Source organism: Quercus lobata, chromosome 2 (assembly GCF_001633185.2).
Source record: "Quercus lobata isolate SW786 chromosome 2, ValleyOak3.0 Primary Assembly, whole genome shotgun sequence".
NCBI classification, from domain to species: Eukaryota; Viridiplantae; Streptophyta; class Magnoliopsida; order Fagales; family Fagaceae; genus Quercus; species Quercus lobata.
In genome coordinates, this window is record NC_044905.1 from 76,959,227 (window position 1) to 76,977,289 (window position 18,063).

The 18,063-nt window shown below is 33.4% G+C and overlaps 3 protein-coding genes across 4 annotated transcripts; 2 read left to right on the forward strand and 1 right to left on the reverse strand.

Annotated features, from left to right (window-relative positions):
- Positions 1-7,408: 7,408 nt before the first annotated feature.
- On the forward strand, positions 7,409-9,053 carry LOC115971176 (the record flags this gene model as incomplete). Its single annotated transcript, XM_031090917.1, has 1 exon — positions 7,409-9,053. A coding segment is annotated over one exon (780 nt), but the record flags the coding sequence as incomplete, so codon positions are not given.
- LOC115971184 (probable receptor-like protein kinase At5g18500) lies at positions 8,426-10,623 on the forward strand. Its single transcript, XM_031090929.1, has 6 exons — positions 8,426-8,552; positions 8,645-8,758; positions 9,170-9,388; positions 9,477-9,592; positions 10,040-10,300; positions 10,384-10,623. The coding sequence occupies exons 1-6, from the start codon at positions 8,426-8,428 to the stop codon at positions 10,621-10,623; spliced, it is 1,077 nt and encodes a 358-aa protein (XP_030946789.1).
- On the reverse strand, positions 9,714-17,073 carry LOC115976689 (aldehyde dehydrogenase family 2 member B7, mitochondrial-like). Of its 2 annotated transcripts, none has more exons than XM_031098136.1 (11): positions 16,766-17,073; positions 14,437-14,571; positions 14,119-14,261; positions 13,677-13,830; positions 13,350-13,570; positions 12,831-12,920; positions 12,470-12,643; positions 12,198-12,335; positions 11,949-12,086; positions 11,792-11,853; positions 9,714-11,686 (listed from the first exon to the last, which is right to left on the reverse strand). In XM_031098136.1, the coding sequence occupies exons 1-11, from the start codon at positions 16,827-16,829 to the stop codon at positions 11,413-11,415; spliced, it is 1,593 nt and encodes a 530-aa protein (XP_030953996.1). In that variant the 5' UTR covers positions 16,830-17,073; the 3' UTR covers positions 9,714-11,412. The 2 variants fall into 2 exon arrangements, with proteins under 2 accessions (XP_030953996.1, XP_030953995.1); XM_031098135.1 differs by having other exon boundaries at positions 13,350-13,579; positions 16,766-17,071.
- Between the last annotated feature and the right edge of the window lie 990 nt (positions 17,074-18,063).

Sequence of the window (18,063 nt, forward strand, 5' to 3'; positions counted from 1 at the left end):
AACAGTAGTGTTATGATTGAGGAAAAGTGCTAACTATATCTACAAACACCTCGAGTAACATCTAGGACACCATTGATTTCTAGATTGATTGAATCAGTTATGTGTGTTGTATTGGTGTGTGTTGAGTCCTACATTGAACATATATTAAATTGATATAAACTTTATAAAGTATAAACAAGTACAAGGAACCTCAATTGCAACTTGACTAGGTGTTTTTCCCCACAATAATTTGAAAGTTACAATGTGCGAAATGAAATTTGAATCATGGATATCTCTATTAGAAATACTAAAATGTGTCAGTTGAACTACAAAACTCTTGGCTTACTAGTCCTTTTAATATATTGGGTAGATGTGATTAATCATTTTCCTAGAGTTATCATTCTTATAAAAAAAATTAATAAAAAATAATAAAAAGGGTTGTGGCTAGGCAATTACAAAACAATTTAGAATATTTTAACACTTATTGAGGTGCCTTGTTTTGAATTATGGCGAGTAGAAGTGTTATTTGTTTATTTTTGTAAAATCTATTTATATTATTATTATAAATTATGGTGGGCCCAAGTGTTTGTTATTATGATACTATGTTCCTTTTTGAGATACTCTAGGAAGTAATACTAGGACAGCATAAGATAACACAATTTGTGCTAAAACTTGTCCACGTGGTAAGTTGTGAATAGTAGTCTGGTAGAGGTGTGATGCAACTCGCTACACGGATAAATTGTGGCACAAGTTGTGCTATTTTATGTTGTCCTAGCATTACTCTTTCTTAAATTGTGCCTAAGCCAATGCTGCGTTTATCCATTGTTTGTAAAAATAGTTGGTCGGCATCATTTAGAATGCAATAACGCTTTGTCCCGTGCCATGTGGTGCATCAATTTGAAGGGAGAGCTGAGCCGACCTTGTATTGTTAAGGAAATGAGCTCAAATGAATACGATTGAAGCCTTAAAATTTCGTATTTTCCTTCTCAATTGGATGAGAACCATACACGCTTTCACTCACTTTAATATCTCTCTTCTTCTTTTCGGTTTTTGTGTGTGTGTGTGTGTTAGCCAGCATAAGGAACAACGTTGAAAAGACTTTGGGCTCCCTACCAGACCAGATACGTGATAAATGACCTGCAGTCTCAAGCATAGACAAAGATAGAATGACAAGACCAGAAAACTGAGCATTGAGTAATACCATGAAACCTCAAGAGTCATTTCTGTTATGGAATCCCAAACAAAATTAATGTTTATAGTTGACAGTTTTAAGTTGTTATAAACGAGTTTGAGTTGGTTAATTTTCTTTTTAGATTAGTTTTAACATATTCATAATTACTTAGACCATATCAAGTCAAAGCTTCTTGTACAAATACAGATGTTCTGTAGAATAATCCAGTGAGAGGAATCATTTACACCATTTTATCCAATTTCCATTTTCTTTCTCATTGCTCTGATCCTGGTCCACACTAATTTACAATTTTTTATTTTTTCATTTTAAAATTTCGGGCCTTTGTTATCTTAGATCATAAAAGTGTGTTTTGTTTTCTTTCTCTTGCATATCTCATATATACTTTCGGTATGCTAAAGTTACACCCTTTTATTTTAAGTGTAGTGAACACAATATTGGGGTTGTGATGAAAGTTGTGGTACAAAAATTGGTCAGGGAAGAACTTTTTTATTTGTGAATGATTTTATTAATTATCCCCCCCCCCCCCCCCAAAAAAAAAAAAAAAAAAAAAAAACCTCGGTGATCGTATCCAACAAATTATTCTACAGACATGCATTCAAGTACAACCATCTGAAACTTCTTTGTCCAAAAATTTAACCACCCTAACATGTCCATAATTAACAGCATATATCAGTTTCTAATTAAAAGCAAGCCCACTTTCCACCAATCAAAGAGGCATAACAGGAATTACTTAACAGCATATATTAGTTTCTAATTAAAAGCAAGCCCACTTTCCACCAACCAAAGAGGCATAACAGGAATTACTGACATACAATTGTTATAACAATCCATATAGCAAGGTGGCTATGAAGCACTGAGGCAGCGAAGAAACTGGGGTATGAACTTAGCTCTTCTCGGTGTTGCTCTCCAACTCCTTCTTCAGATGTAGAGAGAAGTCATCATTGACATCATCATCATCCCAATCATCCTCCCATTGCTGTGTTGTATCTTTTCCTTCTTCCTTGTCCTCCCACTCTGCCGCCATAAATAAACCAACCAGGTCATACTTTAAGTAAAAAAGAATGATGGCTCAATCATCTTGGTACAAATTAAAGAAATAATTACTAATGCACAATATATATTTTCAAATTACTAAATAAGGCATTTGGAAATGACTGATGTCATCCACAATGACGATTTTTTTTTTTATTTTTTGGCTAGGTGAATAGCAGGGGAGGGGGGAGTGGGGAGGTGGAGTTCAAACCCTAGCCAGGCACCACAAGTGCTAGCACCACTGGGTTATCACTCGAATCCCCACCGCTATTATCCAATTCCACCACCTCAAGGATTTAGAGTTTAAACAAAAAGGATTCTAAGTTTCTAACATCTCCAATATTGCAGTGGAAGCTGGAACTACCATTAAAAATAAAAAATAAAAAGAAGATCTCCTACAGCTTTTCCATACCCTTCAAACTTTAAGTGACACTTCCAAACAACCACTATTATCCAAGAACTCCAAAATACTTCTGCAAATGTAGGAGCCTCAAAAGAATATATTTCAAAATTTCAATGCAAAATAGACCAAACTGGCTAATCAAATTGACTCCACAAAGGAATCAGGCCATGGCTGGCCAGAGTAATTGGCATAACAAGCTATACCACACTCAAGAAAACTTTATCCAGCAAGTAGGTATGAAGAAATGGTTCAGTATAGGGAAGCAATTCATAGGTGTGAATCCAAGTGAAACAATTCCCAAAAAAGGTAACTGATTGAGTAAATTATTGTTAATCAGGAAACAGTATTACACTTGAATCCATCCTACACACTATGAAAATTATTTTTCCTAAAAGTCACCACATAGGCACATACAGAACAAAAAATTGCAGGAATCATGTTGCACCTTTGCATAGGCACACACAAAACAAAGATTTCAGGAATCATGTTGCACCTTCAAATACATTCCAAGATCTTCTAACTCCAACCACACACATGAAATAAAACACATTCCATACAATTTTCCATTCCTAGATATACTGACATAAGGCATGGCCAAACCTATAGTCCAAACACCAGCTAATATCCTACCTGCAACAGCAGATTACCCTACAAATCCCCTCCCATGGATTCCCAGTACCTTAATAAATAGACTCTCTTGCAAGGCTCATACACTGTCATCTAAAGGTTATAATAACAACCCTCCTAGCCTTTCTGGGGGGGAAAATCACTTACACCCCAAAGATCCCTCATGCTGATAGGTTAAATTCCATCTTTAAACTCCTACCACCAACAAACCTCATAAGATAGTTATATTTCAAATCAATTTAAGCGGACATTTTTCATTGGTCCTTCTACATCTCTAATTTCTTGAACCAACAAATTTATTTCATTCTCCCCCCTTCTCTCTCTCTCTCTCTCTCTCTCTCTCTCTCTCTAACCAGTGAGTTACACATGTATTGAATGAATCTTAAACCCTCCATCTTGCTCTTCCAAAGAGAGGATGTGTCGTTTGAAATAGAGCTCATTAACTTCTCGAACCAACATATTTCTCAATAGTCAATCCCATCCTAGCAATAACACCCATCTCAAAATTTGCAAATAAAACTACCTACCAACCACCTCTCCCAAACCCCGCAAAAGCATAAGCTTTGTGAACTGGATGAGACCCTTTTTTTTATCCTATCAATAAACACAATTCAAAAAACCTAAAGAACTAATGTACCCATCTCAACCAAAACGACCTTAGTATCCTCACATTCATCATTAATTATAAAAACGATCTAAAAAAAAAAAAAAAAAACCTAGTCTAAAACAACACAGTGCATATAACGAGGTTGTATATAAAGACAAAAGTAATTGAACAACAATTAAGAATAAAAATTATAAAAACCAAAATAAAAAATAAATAAAAAAAACCTTCGTTGATCTCGAATTCTTCGAACTCGTCATCGTCTTCGAACAAGTCAACCTTGGGATCTTCAGCAGCTACTTTGGCATCCTTCTCCATTATGCGAACTCACTGAAACCTGCAATTCCGACGACAACAACAACAAAAAGCATAAGAAATTATAGGGTTTTGTTTTGTTAGACAAAAACGCGCTCGAATTTTTGAATTATAGTAAAATTGAAACATTTAATGGAATAAGTAATAAGAGATTGATTTGAAATTAGCATACCGTACAGATAGAAAGCAAAATCGTAAACCCTAAATCGCAGAGAGAGAGAGAGAGAGAGAGAGTAGTGTTGAGGGGTTTCTTGCTGCTTCAACCAAGTGACTATGTATTCGATGTTTCTTTTCTTACGTGGCGACTTTTCTTTCTAATTTTATTTTGTTTTTTGTTTTAATAATATTATTCTGATAATATTTGAAACAATTTATTAAGATTAAATTATAAATTACAACTTCTAATTTTGATTCATTTCAATTCAAGACTCTTAATTGTTAATTTTTATTTCAATTTTTTAATTTAATTTTTTACAATTTTTTTACTGTTTTCAATTCATTCATTTAATTTTTTTTTTCATTTTAATTATTTAATTTTAATTTATTTTTTCTTATAAAAAATTTATTTTGTATTGAATTTTATTGTTTTTCATTCCGTCTATTTTTTTTTTTCATTTCAATTATTTAATTTTAATATATTTTTAATAAATTTTTTTAAAAAAATTTAGTCATCTATTTAAGTTAATTTCAGTATTTTTTTTAAAAAAATTTCTAAAACAATTTTTTTTTTTCCATTTTTTAGGTGAATTTAATCTTACGAATTGGATGGAGAAGAACAAAAAGGATTATATTGAAAACAAATGAAAATAAAAATACTGAAATGAAACTTATATGGAAAAAAAAAAAAAAAAAAAACTAAACTTTGGACAGTTACATATGTATTATAGTTTAAGTTTTTTAATTAAATTGAATTATGTAATTATATTAGCCAATACAATATAAATAATGTTATGTTTTCGATTAATAAGTAAATGTAACTATTTTGCTACTAAGAGTCTTTTGGCTCAACTAACATTTTTTATGTTTTTTGTATGCTCAATCCCTTACAAGTTAATTAAGGAACTCAATTTAAGTTTTATTCTTAATATATTATATTTATTAGTAAAAACTGTCTAAACTATAAATAAAATAGAAAAAATAGAAACTATCACAAAAGGATATCTAATCTTAAAAATAAGCTTAGAATATATTGGATTTGTATTTTTGTGAGGTTTAATTATTTTATTAAATAGAATATTATATAAATTCTCACCAAAATAATGCTAATGACACATGTTTCGCAATTTTTTCATAGCTTATTGAGATGGTAAGTTGCAATTGGTATCATTTCTTCACCTACCAACGTGTCTCTAATGATTTGGATTAGGGGCAATTTTTGGAATCTTTGAAAGGACTTTTGAGTGTTCACATGTTAAGAGTGAATATCTACATTCTCGTGGCTTAATTATCCTAAAAATCTTACCAACATTCTAATAAAGCCAAAAGTATTAATTACATTCCTAAATATCCAATTTGTCCCATATTACAGTCCTCTAGATGCTGGAGATATTATATTTGCTAATTATGCGCTACATCTAAGTTTGTAATAGACCAAAAGAAAAGAACTCCATTTGATTGCGAGGATGACAAAGTGGAAAGATAGAAAGTATGTGTGTAATTTCCATCCTCTTCCTTCTCACCCAAGCAAACATAGAAAAAATGAACAACAACAAAGATTAGAAATGGGGCTCCTAATGGACTAATAAGAAAAAGGAAAACCCTCTTTTCTTTAAGCTTTATTTATGCATCGATTAGAGGGATAGAGAGAGAGAGATATGAAAAATAAAATAACAAAAGAACCAATTAGTTGCATTCCTTAGTTAAATACAATGGAATAGCTGTAATGCCTCTACAAGAAGAGGCCTTAGGAGGAAAATTTATAACTTGTTCACCTTTTTTTTAATGAGATTATAACTTGTTCACTTTGTGGTTACTAAACCTTTTTTTTTACCTGCCATCCTAGAGTTTTTGTTTTTTGTGGTTACATTGGTAGTATCATTGGCAAAATGAGCAATATAAACCTACAGCATGTTGATAATGATCATCAATCATTGTTGAAGATTTTATATCTGAGTTGATTAAAAAATATATATATCAGAACTGAGCAACGTTGCTGAAAATAGAGAGAACAAAGAGAAAAAAGAGAATTACATGATTTGAGAGCATCCCTACAATCATGAGAGCAAGTGGTTACAGATTTACACTGTGAAACATAAGGGCTTAACCCGCTCCACTCTGCCCGTTAGACCTCTAAACTAGAGACCAATGTTACTTTCTCATTCAGAATATGAGGCACAATCTCTAACAATCATCTAAAATTTCATTCCTTGACATGTAGCCATGTAAACTCTAAAGTATTTAGACCATGAGCCTGACCTTAACTTCAGCATATCCTATGCATTATCAACTCTTTTAACACCTTATGGATGTATACAGCATATTTGTAGCTAGCAGCGTATCTGGAAACGGCAGTTAGTGAGAATTAAACAAAACCATGGTCATGAAATGGGGTACGGCTTAAGTTTTCCTTTTTTTTTTTTTTTTTAATACAAAATCCGCAGTCTTTATTGAGCTGTCTTGCATACAATGTTATGCTAGAATATTCTTTTACAACCAAGTAACCGTCATAAACTGTAATAATTGTCTGTCATTTCTTTTTCTTGAAGATCTTCTGTGCAATTAGCCATAATGAAGCAATAGTAACATTTCAAGCTGTAAAAGAAAACTGTAATTTCAGTAAGCATTAGCCGGCAACAAGATTTTTTTAACAAAAAAGTAATACAATATTAATTATTTAATGCTTTCATTCCAATGATGCATTCAAACCTTTCTCATCGTATTCATAAACAAATTGATATTAAACAAGTAACAAAAAACTTCCAATCATTTGCTGTCTATGAAATTCTTATACAAAGAAGAACAATGTAGTAGAACAAACAAAACAACCATCTCTCTCTCTCTCTCTCAACAAGTTGTTATCTTTCAAGCTCCTCTCTGCTGCTTCAATTCTGCATAATTGAGATCAATCTCAAGATTTGGCCAAGTAGGAAGTCTAAGCTCAATATACTTTAAGCATCCAAAGCTACCTCATTATACTACATCTCAACTTTGGTCATATTACTTAATGGTTTTGGCATACTTGAGAGCTACCAGCAAGAGGTGAGAAAGGTACCCCTCTCTTCCCACTACCCCAAGACAAGGATCCAAATTTCATTGATATATCCACTTTTCACTCACTTTTTTGTCTTCACTTCTCCATTTATATTTGCTTATTCCCTACATTACAAAAGCCTACTTGTTTGTTCAATGCATAAAACCGATTTCAGATTCTCACATATGGCATAGGAGTGAGATTTCAAAGCCAGTCTCCATTATCTACATATTCATTCTGATCACCACACTCAAAATTGCAGTTTCTCAGCCTCCTGAGCCAGACTGCAGCCTTGACTTAAAAAAATTTCTGGCCTTAAATTATTCAGATCCTGAAGGAGAAGATTGGGGTGGATTTTTAAACAGAAATAGTTGTGGGTTAACATTTGATGCTTACCTTTATGCACTGGGAATGCAGGCAAATCAAACAGGACAAATATATATAAATTCCAGTGAACAAATAATTTGTCTGGATTCAATGAATAGTGTTCAAGATGATATTTTTGGTTGTGGTATTGAGAAGCTAACTCGAGGAGCTGGTGGCTGCTCTGACTTCTCTGTTGAAGATGTCACTAGTAAGATGGGAGATGATTTGAGGAGATTGAATGAGAATTGTGAACTTGTGAACTCTGATGGAGAATTTGAGCAGTCATGCAGTTCTTGTGGGAGGACTTGGGAAAACATAAGTGGAAGTGATTCAACATCTACCTATGCTGACTCCAAGAATGAAGTAGATATCTGTAGGTTTGCAGTGCTAGTGTCCTTAACAGCTAGTGGACTTGAAGATGAGAATCATGTCCTTGCACTTTATAGATGCCTTGGGGCACAAAAGATTACTGGTAAGTAGGTTGGTGCAACATTGAATGAAAATAATAAATATTTTCACACAATTTTTGTAGTACCATATACATTACAAAATGATCAGTTCTAACTAATCTTGACAGAGACTCAAGCATCAGAAGGTAAAAGCAAGAAAAAAATTAGCTCAGGTAATTCTCCACCCATCATTGTATCAACACTTACATTTTCAAAAATTGCAATTATCAGATGGTGTGTCCTTCCATCCTGACAGCAACAAACTTAAATGGAATTAGGTGTATGGATCCTAGTCGGATTTGGAAGCATTGTCGGCATTGTGGTGACAGTAGCTATTGCTAGTAACATCTTGACAAAAAGAAGTCCCAAAGCAACCCCAGTACCAAAAAAAGATGGTATGCCTTAAAACTTTCGTAAGGTGTGAGTTTTACATGGATATAGCATATGAGACATATTTATATACTAATTTAGTTTCTTCATGTAACAGCATTTAAAGATATGTTTCCACAAAAGCTTGCTTGTCCAAAAGTTCCTATCAAGGAGGAATATTCAGCAACAGATAATCTGAGTGAACTAAATTTCATTGGGGAAGGAACTGCTGGTGAGCATACATAGTGGCAACAAGGCTCTTATTACTCTCTCAAAAAAGCATATACACAAATATGAGTTATACATCATTGTGACATATCCTAAAAATTACATTCAAGTGATGTGATCATTACCACCATCTTCCCAGGCCTAGACTAAATTGGTTATGCATTGAGATCTTGATCCACCATATTATCTTATTTAGAGACATTTTTCTGAACCTTCCACATCTGCCAGAATGACATGGTGTCACAGAAAGATAGAGGCATATCCTAGTTATTTCTGTTTGATAAGTTTTACTTTAGCTTCTTCTCAAAAAAAAAAAAAAAAACTTTAGCTTGTTCAACTCCCACTTTTTAACTCTGAATTTGCCAGACTGGGTGTGATCACTTTGGATGTTGATATGTTTTCTGTGTTGTATTAGGTATGGTGTATAAAGGCATACTATCAAATAACCAGCATGTTGCCATCAAGCACATAATCGATGATGGGAAAATCCAATCTTTTGTCAGGGAAGTTACAAGCTTATCACATGTCAGACACCCAAACCTTGTTGCACTGATGGGCTGTTGTGTAATGGAAGATGAGTGCTTCCTTGTCTATGAGTTCTGCCCCAATGGAAACCTCTCAGAGTGGCTTTTTGGTATTATTAGATTTAACATGAAGTTTTACTTTCTTTTTACAATTTCCAGTCACAAAAAAGCTGATGAATATAAAGTGATGCACAACAGGGAAAGATAAGGTCCTGACCTGGATCCAAAGGCTTGAGGTTGCGATTGATAGTGCTAGAGGTCTTTGGTTTCTTCACACATATCCAGAAGGCTGCATTGTACACCGTGATATCAAGGTATGTCAGAAAAATGTAGTTCTATCATCCCTCCTAACGAGATCAATATGCATATCAAACCAAGAAACTACATGGTGGTGTGGTTTGTACATAATACTATTGAGATCTCTCTCCTTGGAGATTTTTTTTTGTTGATAAACCTCTCCTTGGAGTTGTTACTAATACTTTCTTATGGAAGATACCTACACTTTAGATATGGACCATAACAAAACCAACTCTCTATTTTTACCTCTAAAGATTCCATTGAACTAAGCTACTGAAGTTATTTTTCTTAAAAAAAGGCCTGCTAGTTCCCCATGTGCACTGAAATTTTAATGGCACCTTGAGAAAAAGCCCACCTTTACAAAAGATAATAGTACTGAATTATAAGAATCGATAAAAAAAGAAAAAGAAAAAAAGACATGCAATATCTATGTTAGTTTAGATAAAACTTTGTTCCTTTTACAGCCAACAAACATTCTTCTGGGGGCAAACTTTGAAGCCAAGCTCTCAGACTTTGGATTGTCTAAGGTCATTGACATGGGTGAGAGCTATGTAAGTTCAGAAGTTAGAGGAACTTATGGATATGTTGATCCTGAGTACCAAAGCAACCACCGAGTAAATTCATCTGCTGATGTATACAGCTTTGGTATGGTAATTCTACAGATTGTCTCCGGAAAGAAAGTTATTAATTTGAATCTGAAGAAGCCAATGCCATTGAGTAAAATGGTCAGTCATTGCTCCATATTCCCTTTACCACTCTTGATTTATCTTTGAACAAAGTTAATTAAGTTAATGCTATTGCTTCCCAGGCAAGGGTGCATAGCAGAAGTGGCAGATTTGCAGAGTTTTCTGACCCTAAACTTGATGGGGAGTACTCCACGGAAGCTTTTGATCTAACACTTAAGCTGGCTCTATCATGCACGTCACTTAAGAAAGAAAGACCATCTATGGAGCAGGTTGTTGAAAGATTAAAGGAGACCCTTGAGATATCAACAAGGGCAAAAGCCGGTGCTCCTCAAACTACGCCAGAACAGTCTTTCACGTCATAAGATAGAAATTCCTGATAAGATTTCCTAATCATACAAAGAATGTTTCTTGTAGAGACTTAAGAAGTGCCATCTGTCTAAATACCAAAACAAAAATCATTATGTTCCCGGTATCACCTATCTAATAGAAACTAGAATGGTCAATTTTAAATTTGTATTTTGGAACAATAATGAAGCATACTGTATGTTATAAACGTGTCAAGGAGTTCTTGAACCTCCAGCTAGCCTTGTAGTTAACGGCCATACGCTCTGAGCTTTTCCAACACTTCTGTCAAAATAGCCTCTTCCTCATGTTTCTTTCCTTTTGTCTTTTGTTTATAGATTATATAAAGCACACATATGACTGTATTCATACCATGTGGATGCGGTTTCAGTACAAGATTAAAGCTGGAACGCTACTCTGGTCTCAGCCTCAGCAGCCTTCTCAAAAAGAGCTTTGCCCCTTGTCTGCCACCTACTTTTTAGTAACTAATGTAGGGATAGGCAGAAAAGCACAAGAATGTCTAAAATTTCAGAGATCCACATGCCAGTTTTGAAAGTGAAGCAACTAATTGGTCACAAAAATAAGGAGTAATTGTAAGATGTAGATAAGTTAATGTGTCAGACAAATTAAATCATAGCAATGAAGAGACTGGTTTGAATTACCACCAAGTAAAAGAACTTTTCATACAAGGCAAAGTAAGATATTTGCTCATGTATAGACAATAATAAGATTTTCCATTCATGAAATCCCACCCGTTGGTGCTGTTTCCCATGCATATTTGGCAGCATCGGTTTGGAAAATAAAAGGTATTACAGCCACGCTGGATTCTTCAGGGGAGTAACAACGGCCTTAACTTGCAAGTAGTTGCTAAGGCCATACATCCCTTTTTCTCTCCCATTGCCACTCATCTTGTTCCCACCAAAAGGTATTGCAGCATCAAAAACGAAATAACAGTTTATCCATACTGTCCCAACACGCAAAGCACGAGTCAAGGTGTTGGCAGTGTCTATGTTCTTAGTAAAAACTCCAGCAGCCAACCCAAATTGAGTTGTATTCGCCCTTCGTATCACTTCATCAAGAGTCCTATCATAGGTAAAAGTAATTTAAAAAGTCGGTTAAAGAAAGGATGGTTATTGAAATATGGATAACAATTCAAAGTTATGTATTAATGTATGCATAATAGCGTACTTGAATTTTAAGATGGACTGTACTGGGCCAAAGATCTCTTCCTTTGCTATCAACATGTTGTCCTGATTGGAATAAGGGCTTAAAATGTATTAGTTCCATGCCTCCCTTTATATCTATGCATTGACTCATTTTTCTTTTGGTTTGGTAGAAGTGATACCTCAACATTTGAGAAAACAGTGGGTTGAATATAATAGCCCTTGGAGCCAACTCTTTCACCTCCAAATTCAAGTGTAGCACCACTTTCAATGCCTGATCTTATGTAGTTGAGGATCTTTTTGAATTGCTCACCATTAATCTATAACATTCAAAACCTCAATTAATCAGTATAACAATGTTGCACATAGACATGCTATTTAAAGATTTTGAGTTTGTCGTATTTTAGTTGGAGGGATAGGGAGAGTATTACCTGAGGACCTTGTTCAACCCCCTTCTTGAAAGGATCTCCAACTACACGTTTCAATGCACGTGCTTTTGCTTTCTCTATGAATTCATTGTATACGCTTTCATGTACAAATGTGCGAGATCCAGCACAGCAACATTGGCCCTGCAGCTAACAGTCTCAGCACAACCTTTTTTCCTTTTTCTTTTTTTTTTTACCAACTTTCAGGTATGAAAACATAGGAAGTAAGTGTGCTTCTTATATTATGAATAACTAATAATAAGCTTTGAATGGAAAACCTGATTAAAGAACACAGCAGAATGTGCATGCTCAACAGCCAAATCAATGTCAGCATCCTCACACACAATAATAGGAGATTTTCCTCCAAGCTCTAAAGTCACCTTCTTAAGATTGCTTTTTGAAGCCAGTCCAAGTACTATCTTTCCAGTTTCGGTTGACCCAGTGAAATCAAGCTGCAAAAAGAAAGCTTCACAGTTTTAGGTGTGTAGATAGAATTTGATTTGAATACAAAGATTTAAAATGAAAGGGCAGTAAAAGATGAGGTAAATTTAAAATGAACGAATGTATATTTTCAATCTACAATATTTATCAATGCAGAGATCACTTTTGAAAATTATAAATTTAAAGCTCGTAAACTACCTTGTCAACATCCATATGACTACTAAGTGCTGCACCAGCAGTTGGACCAAAGCCAGAGATCACATTAAGAACACCAGGAGGAAGTCCAGCCTGTCAGGCCAAATGCAATATTTAAGAACATCACAGACTTAATCAAATAAGGATGTTTATTTGTTCCACTTTGTTTACTCCTATTATTAGAAGACTTCCACTTGGAAGCAAAAGTTTTCCTGGTGTGTATATAAACAAAATTTAAAAAAAAAAAAAAAAATTGTGATGTTAATTTATATATTAGTATCATGTCTGGATAGGAACTCAAAACTATATGTAACTTAGTGAATTTGAAACGCTAAAATCTGACAAACAGAGAGCAGAAACAGGATATATAATATAACCAACTTTTGTATTACACTGATATGAGATACAGTAACCTAGGCTGTACATCAAAGAACTTGGATATATAAAATAAATAAATAAACTTATACATGCATGTGCATATGTACACATGCACCCATGGAGAAGTATGCATCATAATTCTACCTCAAGGAATAGCTTTGACACATAAAGAGCAGACAATGGTGTTAGCTCTGCAGTCTTCAGTACCATTGTGTTACCACAAGCTAAAGCAGGCCCAACCTTCCAACAATATATTAGAAGAGGAAAATTCCATGGAACAAGCTGCCCTGCAACACCAATGGGTTCGTGCAGGGTCTGGACGTGGTAAGGTCCATCAGCTGGAACTGTGAGACCATGAATTTTATCTGCCCAACCTGAAGATTATAGTGATTAAGTCATAAAATGGCAACTCATCTACATAAGCAAGTATGAAAGAGAACTCATAAGATATTCATTTTTTGCAAGACATACCAGCATAATATCGAAATGTTCGTATCACCAATGGTATTTCAACATTGGCAGCCTGTTCATATGGCTTCCCATTATCCCAAGTTTCAAGTGCTGCAACTTCATTTCTGTGCTTTTCCAGTAAATCAGCAAAACGATATATTATACATGATCTTTCCTGGACATATTAAACAATGAGTTAGAATTTAAGATAAGTTGAATCTTTTATATGCAGCAACATCCCCCAATTAACACACCAAAAAAGAGGTGATGAAAACGTGTGCAATCAAATAGTGACAGAGTAGAATTATCAGCCGCTTATTCCTGGGGATGTAGGCATACTGCCATATAATGTAAATCTCTAAATTGATTTTCTCTCTTCTCTCTATTTTCACTAAGATTGCTTAGAACAGAATTTCCCAACAACATCTAATCTAACTATAAATTGAAAGAACAAAAATTTTACATAAGGAGTCATCTTTGGCCATGGTCCCTCATCAAATGCCTTGCGGGCAGCTGAGACAGCACGGTTTACATCTTCAGTGTCACCTTCAGCAACATGGGCAATCACTTCTCCTGTCCTAGGATCCAGTGTCGGAAAAGTTTTTCCTAAAACCAGAAAATTTCTTCCAATTAAGTTTTGTCTCACAATTTCTTAGTACTGTAAGGAATGTAAAAGAGATGGTACTGAAGTTGTATGATATACCATACATATATAACAACTGCAAATTTTATGTATCTTCTACTTGTCATTAAGAAAAAAATCACAAAATGAGAGGCTAACCTGATGCAGCATCAACAAATTGTCCATTGATGAGAAGTTGAGTATAATCTATTTGAACAGTTGGTCTTATTGGTTCCTCAATAGCAACAGAGGTACTAAACCTATTAATGGCTCTTCCCCAGCTAAAGTAACGACCTGAAATTTAATTATTTTAGTCATGCATTCACTATGTCTCCATAGATGTGAAATTTCATGGACTGAAAAAGATGCAAACAGATCAATATTAAACCTCAAATAAAATCATATCAACTTTGAATTGATGTTATTTATATGTAGTTTGTATAAAACCCAAGTTAAAACTAGTTTGGGTTCTGCTTTATATGCAGTTTGAATGAATTAGAACCAACTCTTTGACTAAAAAAAAACAAATTGAATAAATTTGAAACTAGTTATGCTGTTCATAGCTGGCCCTATTCTATGACTTGCCAAGCCCCCAAGAATGGTACTAACTCCAGTTTTCATTCAATCTTTAAAAAGATGCATAACTAAGGCAAATTTAACTCAAAAATCGATCCTATGCAAGCCCAATTCCCTTATTCCTTCTATATGATGTTATGAATTCTGTCAAATCATAGGCAATGGTGTCTCTTGCCACAATCCACATTATTTTGGACCTTCCTCTTACATTTGCATGGTCTTTCCTACTGAACTAGGATCTAGTGACATATAAAATGATTTCTAGGTCAAAGGTTAATATATAAGACAAAATTTAGGTATAATCTCTTACCTATTATATGTCTGCCTTAGGTCGTTATAATATTTATCTTAGATTTTAAAAAAATTCAAACACATGATTGTATTGATCAGCGCAACACAAACAATGTTATCTTTCCTAAGGACAATTAAATTTAATGTAGCCATGAGTTTGAATCTAATTGATGAACCTAAGATACAATACCTAAGAAACTTTACATAAGTTTTACCTTAATATATATTGCAATAAATCTAGAAGCACAAAACTTTCTACAACTGTTGACATGATTTGTTTTGATTGGTACATAAGGAAAATGATGTTAGTGATAAACCCATATAAAAGTGATGATACTCTAATCACAACTTGTCACCTTAACAAGTTTTGAAACTCTTTGTTTAGTAGCCTATCTTGATGATCTAATACATATAAACATATATGGTCCACTGTGCAACAATTAACTAGAAAAAAAAAAAAAAATACCTAGAAAAAAAACTAGAGAGTATAAGTAAACTGTAATCATAAACATTTCATTGAAAATTTTAACAAATCCCAATCTCATTTTTTCGGCATTTGCATTTGTTTTTTCAAAATCAATGGAAGAATTTCTCAAAAAAAAAAAAAAAAAAATCAATGGAAGAAATGGAGTTTGTGATAGATTTTTTTAATAAAAAAAATACAATAAAATTTCAACCTATAATGTTCATTTACTCCATGATAATTGCTTTTATTATTAGGCTAAGAGGTGGGGTTTGAATCCCAAATTTCTTATTCTATGACAAGAGACTTAGTTAATTGAATTAACTAAACCCACAGAATGCGTAGAAGATGTGTAAAAGTGATGCTTTTAAAATAACTATATTTTTAAAATAGTGATTTAAGTTTAAATATTAGAAACAAAGATCGCATTAACGACATAATATAAATTATAATAAAATATATAGCCAAATGACACAAATTATTAAATTTAAAAGAGAACTTGAGAATCAATAATCAATCTAAAAAAATTAAATTATTAAATGAATATACCTATCTTTGAATTATTAAAAAAATACAAATAAAGGACTAAAGCAGATTACGATTACAAAATAAAAAACAAAATGGGTACAATAATAGTGAAGACTTATAATTAATCAATCACAGCATAGAGAGTGGCTTGGCCAGACCCAAGTTCACCAAAAATGGCAGAAACTATCTAGTGGACCAGCAGTTGCATAAAATGGACGTGTCAGTGTCACACTGCAAGTGAGATCCACAGACCCATGGATCCTCTTACCGTGAATGTGAGACACCCATTGCAATAAGTGCTGAGTGCACTATCTATATCTATATACTGCCTCCAAAAAAGGATAGAATAAAACCTGTACCACTTCTTAGCAGTGAAACTTATAAGATCACTGAAACCTAAGTAACTCACAACAATAAATGAACACAATATTAAGATACAAACCAAAATTGTTAGAAATTTGAATGCAAGGCCTTCTTCAATTAAAAACAGAGTAAATCAACAAATTCAACTCAAAACATGAAAGATGAAACATCCAATAATCTTCTGTCAAAAAAAAAAAAAAAGAGTCAGTAAGTGCATAAATACATGTCTAAAAGTGTTTGAGAAGTGAAAGGTAGTGGCTTTAATACCCAAAGATCGTAGAGAACTAGTAGAAGAAATTGAAAGTATAGAGGAGAGGCTTCGAGTGGCCATGATGTGCACAAACTCTTTGAAAGGGTATCTAATTAAGAATTGTAATTCTCTAGTCACTGTAAGTCTCTCTCTCTCTCACTTTGCTAGCTTTTCTTTTTTGGGATATTTCAAAGGGCTTTCATTCCCTTTTGATATCCAAATTTAGAGCAGAGATTCTAGATCACACCACATGGAAATGGAATACGTGCGTGTTAAATAGAAGCTGACACACTTTTTGGAAACACTGTTGGGTGCATCACGCACACATTGATCCAGCCCACACAAGATTAGAGCTTCGGCTTGTCAAAAGGTGGCCGACAAGCAGCCATGTACATGACGTAAACTTTAATTATTAAAATAATCTTAGGAATCTTAGGACAGTTTGGTAATATTGTTTCTATTTTTTAAAAATATGTATAAATATAAAAATGTATAAAAATATGTTTAATATTGTTTAAAAATTAAAAATATATGTTTAAACTATTGTACCAAACCGCCTTTAGTGGTCCTTGGAGTGATAGGCGGCTACAACAATACTGAGGATACAGCAAAGAAGAAAATTTGGTGTGCTAGAAAAGACAGCCGAGAAAAAGAAAGATGTTCGTAAAAATGAAAATAGTAAAGGAGAGGAAAATAATGTCATTTATGAGAGAAATAATTAATGTTTTTAAGAGCAAAGAAAATAAGAAAATTTTCATTAATTGTGAGACATTTATTAGAGGAGTTAATTTTAAGTTAGGCATAAACTTAAAAATTATTGTAATTGATTTGATAATAGTGAATTGATTTGGAGTTTATTCTATAGTTTTTCTCTTTAAAGAGAAAGAGTTTTTCATTTAAATATTTGTATTTTTGTATATGATTATTATTTTGAATTATTAATATTAGTGATAATATATAGTTCAGACTTGACAAAAGCCAGTGACATGAATTTGTTCATTTTGGTAAAAAATAAATTATAAATCCTATAAAAAAAATACTCGATTTTTCATTGGATTTTTTTTTGTCCCTATGTTTCATGTTTCCCTTGGACATATTGGACCAGAAATTGTCCCGACAAAAGTTAATTTGTTTTATCTCTTTATATTTGTCATACTAATTTTATCTGATTTTCCGAAGTCTATGATGGCCATTCACAATAGTCAATAGACATTATATGCGATTTTGAGATGTATCTGCTCTCTAAAACATTACTGTCAATGTTTTGTCGATAAGGTTACAATAATTGCTCACCTATAAGATACAGCTAAAGTCT

Bases quoted from the DNA above. Each gene is read 5' to 3' on its own strand.
- LOC115971184 (XM_031090929.1), top strand. From the start codon at position 8,426: ATGGAATTAGGTGTATGGATCCTAGTCGGATTTGGAAGCATTGTCGGC. The intron at 9,593-10,039 runs GTATGTCAGAAA...TTCCTTTTACAG, and splicing joins TTGTACACCGTGATATCAAG to CCAACAAACATTCTTCTGGG. The intron at 10,301-10,383 runs GTCAGTCATTGC...ATTGCTTCCCAG, and splicing joins CAATGCCATTGAGTAAAATG to GCAAGGGTGCATAGCAGAAG.
- LOC115976689 (XM_031098135.1), bottom strand. From the start codon at position 16,829: ATGGCCACTCGAAGCCTCTCCTCTATACTTTCAATTTCTTCTACTAGT. The intron at 14,262-14,436 runs GTTAGCCTCTCA...TTCTGGTTTTAG, and splicing joins ATTTGTTGATGCTGCATCAG to GAAAAACTTTTCCGACACTG. The intron at 12,644-12,830 runs GTAGTTTACGAG...TTCTTTTTGCAG, and splicing joins GTCATATGGATGTTGACAAG to CTTGATTTCACTGGGTCAAC.